Raw genomic sequence first — 1,863 nt, forward strand, 5'->3', positions numbered from 1 at the left:
GGTGAGGAAGCCGTTCTTCTGGCTCTTCTGGGAAAAGAGAGCCATTGGGGAGAGTGTGGGACACCGATGTAGGGCTGGGGGTAGAGGAGGAAGCCTTATGGTATCCAGGTCGTGGTCCTCTGGAGTTTTTGAATCAATTAAAGCAAATAAGGCCTGTGTTTTCTACCAGGCCCAGACGAGCGATTGGTGGAGACCGGTCCCGTGACCATGAATTCCCTGCAATTTCGTCGGAGTCCTGGGTTTAATAGAGAGAGTCCCCATACGCTTCTATTTATCAGCAATATACAATTATAAAGGCCTAAATTTTAAAAAGGAGAGAGGAAAATCCCCCTCCCCCCGCGAAATCGCTCCATTGCATAAACCTGGGGGGGGCGGGAGAGGGGGTCCCTCCGATCCTCCCTCCTGACGCCCCCCCCAGCAGGCCCCCTCCCCCACCATTGAAAGCCATGAATTTTGAATTTGAGAGGGAGATTGGGTTTATAAACAGCCAGCCATCGCTCGCCGAGTGCCTGACTTCCTTCCCCGCTGTCTTGGAGACATTTCAAACTTCATCAATCAAGGAGTCGACATTAATTCCTCCTCCTCCTCTGGAGCAAACCTTCCCCAGCCTCCAGCCCGGCGCCTCCACCCTCCCGAGACCCGGGAGCCAAAAGCAAGCCGAAGATGGGCCTGCTCTGCGGCCACGGCAACCACTCCCCGCCGCCCCCGCAGCCCCCGAGTTCCCTTGGATGAAAGAGAAGAAATCCGCCAAGAAACCCAGCCAATCCGCCACTTCCTCTTCTCCAGCCGTCTCCTCGGTCCGGGCCTCCGGGGTCGGTACCCCTTCAGGTGGGTAAGCGTGGTAGAGGCGGGGTGGGGGTGGGGGGGACAGCTGGAAGAGGAGGGGAGAAAGTGAAGTAATGGGGTTCCCTGGGTCGAGGGATTCTCGGGTTAGGGAGGCACACAGTATCCCGCTGGGGTCCGGGCCTAGTCACTGCGAGCGCCCTCCCCCCCCCCCAACAGATTTTGGAAGCTGGTGTGTGTGTGTGTGTGTGTGTGTGTGTGTGTGTGTGTGTGTGTGTGTGTCTAATGTGCTAGAAGAAAACGATTCGATAGAAATGTTTCTCCATTATCTGTGTAGAGGAATGAAGTGTTGTATCTAGGGGTCAAGGCGGAACCTGGCAAAGATGAGATCCTTCTATCTCTCCTAAGCATTGGAGAGGAGGGAATTCAAAAACTAGGAAGGAAAGGGGTGAAGAACAACCTATGATCCCTCTCCCCAGCTTGAGTTGGAAAGTTCCGAATTGAGGGGTCCATTGGGAGGACTGGGGGGAGGTTCTGGGAGCGAAGAGAAATTGCTCCCCGCCCCCTACGTGGCCCGTGGGCGGCTCTGAATGCACCGGCCTGACCCGGGCCAGGTCTGCCTACGAGGAAAAGCGCTTAAAAAAAAAAAAAAAAAAAAAAAAGACACAGAGAAGGAAGCGCTTTGGGGGGTGAGGTGGGAGCTCAAGTAGGGCCGATAGTCTTTTTAGCGGATGGGGTGCCCCAGATCTCAGCTAAACGGAGGAGGCTGCGTTGAGACTCTCTTGATACGCAGGGTGCTTTCCCCGCAGATGGTCCGGGATTGCCGGAGAGCGGCGGCGGCTCACGCAGACTGCGCACGGCCTACACCAACACACAGCTGCTGGAGCTGGAGAAGGAGTTCCATTTCAACAAGTACCTGTGTCGGCCGCGGCGCGTTGAGATTGCCGCCTTGCTGGACCTCACCGAAAGGCAGGTCAAAGTCTGGTTCCAGAACCGACGAATGAAACACAAGCGGCAGACGCAGCACCGAGAGCCGCCGGATGGGGAGCTAAGCGGGCCGAGCGCCACGGACGACGCTGT

The 1,863-nt window shown here is 56.5% G+C and overlaps 1 protein-coding gene across 1 annotated transcript in view; it reads left to right on the plus strand.

Moving 5' to 3' along the window:
- The first annotated feature begins 431 nt into the window (after positions 1-431).
- The window catches only part of Hoxb2 (homeobox B2), a 2,390-nt gene continuing 958 nt past the window's right edge, over positions 432-1,863 (plus strand). Inside the window, exons 1-2 of the mRNA XM_051158397.1 lie at positions 432-828; positions 1,593-1,863. The exon at positions 1,593-1,863 is cut by the window's right edge and continues 958 nt beyond it. Of these exons, the coding sequence (XP_051014354.1) occupies positions 447-828; positions 1,593-1,863 (653 nt within the window). The 5' untranslated portion in view covers positions 432-446. The remainder of the gene's footprint in view (positions 829-1,592) is intronic.

The sequence above is a fragment of the Acomys russatus genome, chromosome 16 (genome assembly GCF_903995435.1).
Source record: "Acomys russatus chromosome 16, mAcoRus1.1, whole genome shotgun sequence".
NCBI lineage: Eukaryota > Metazoa > Chordata > Mammalia > Rodentia > Muridae > Acomys > Acomys russatus.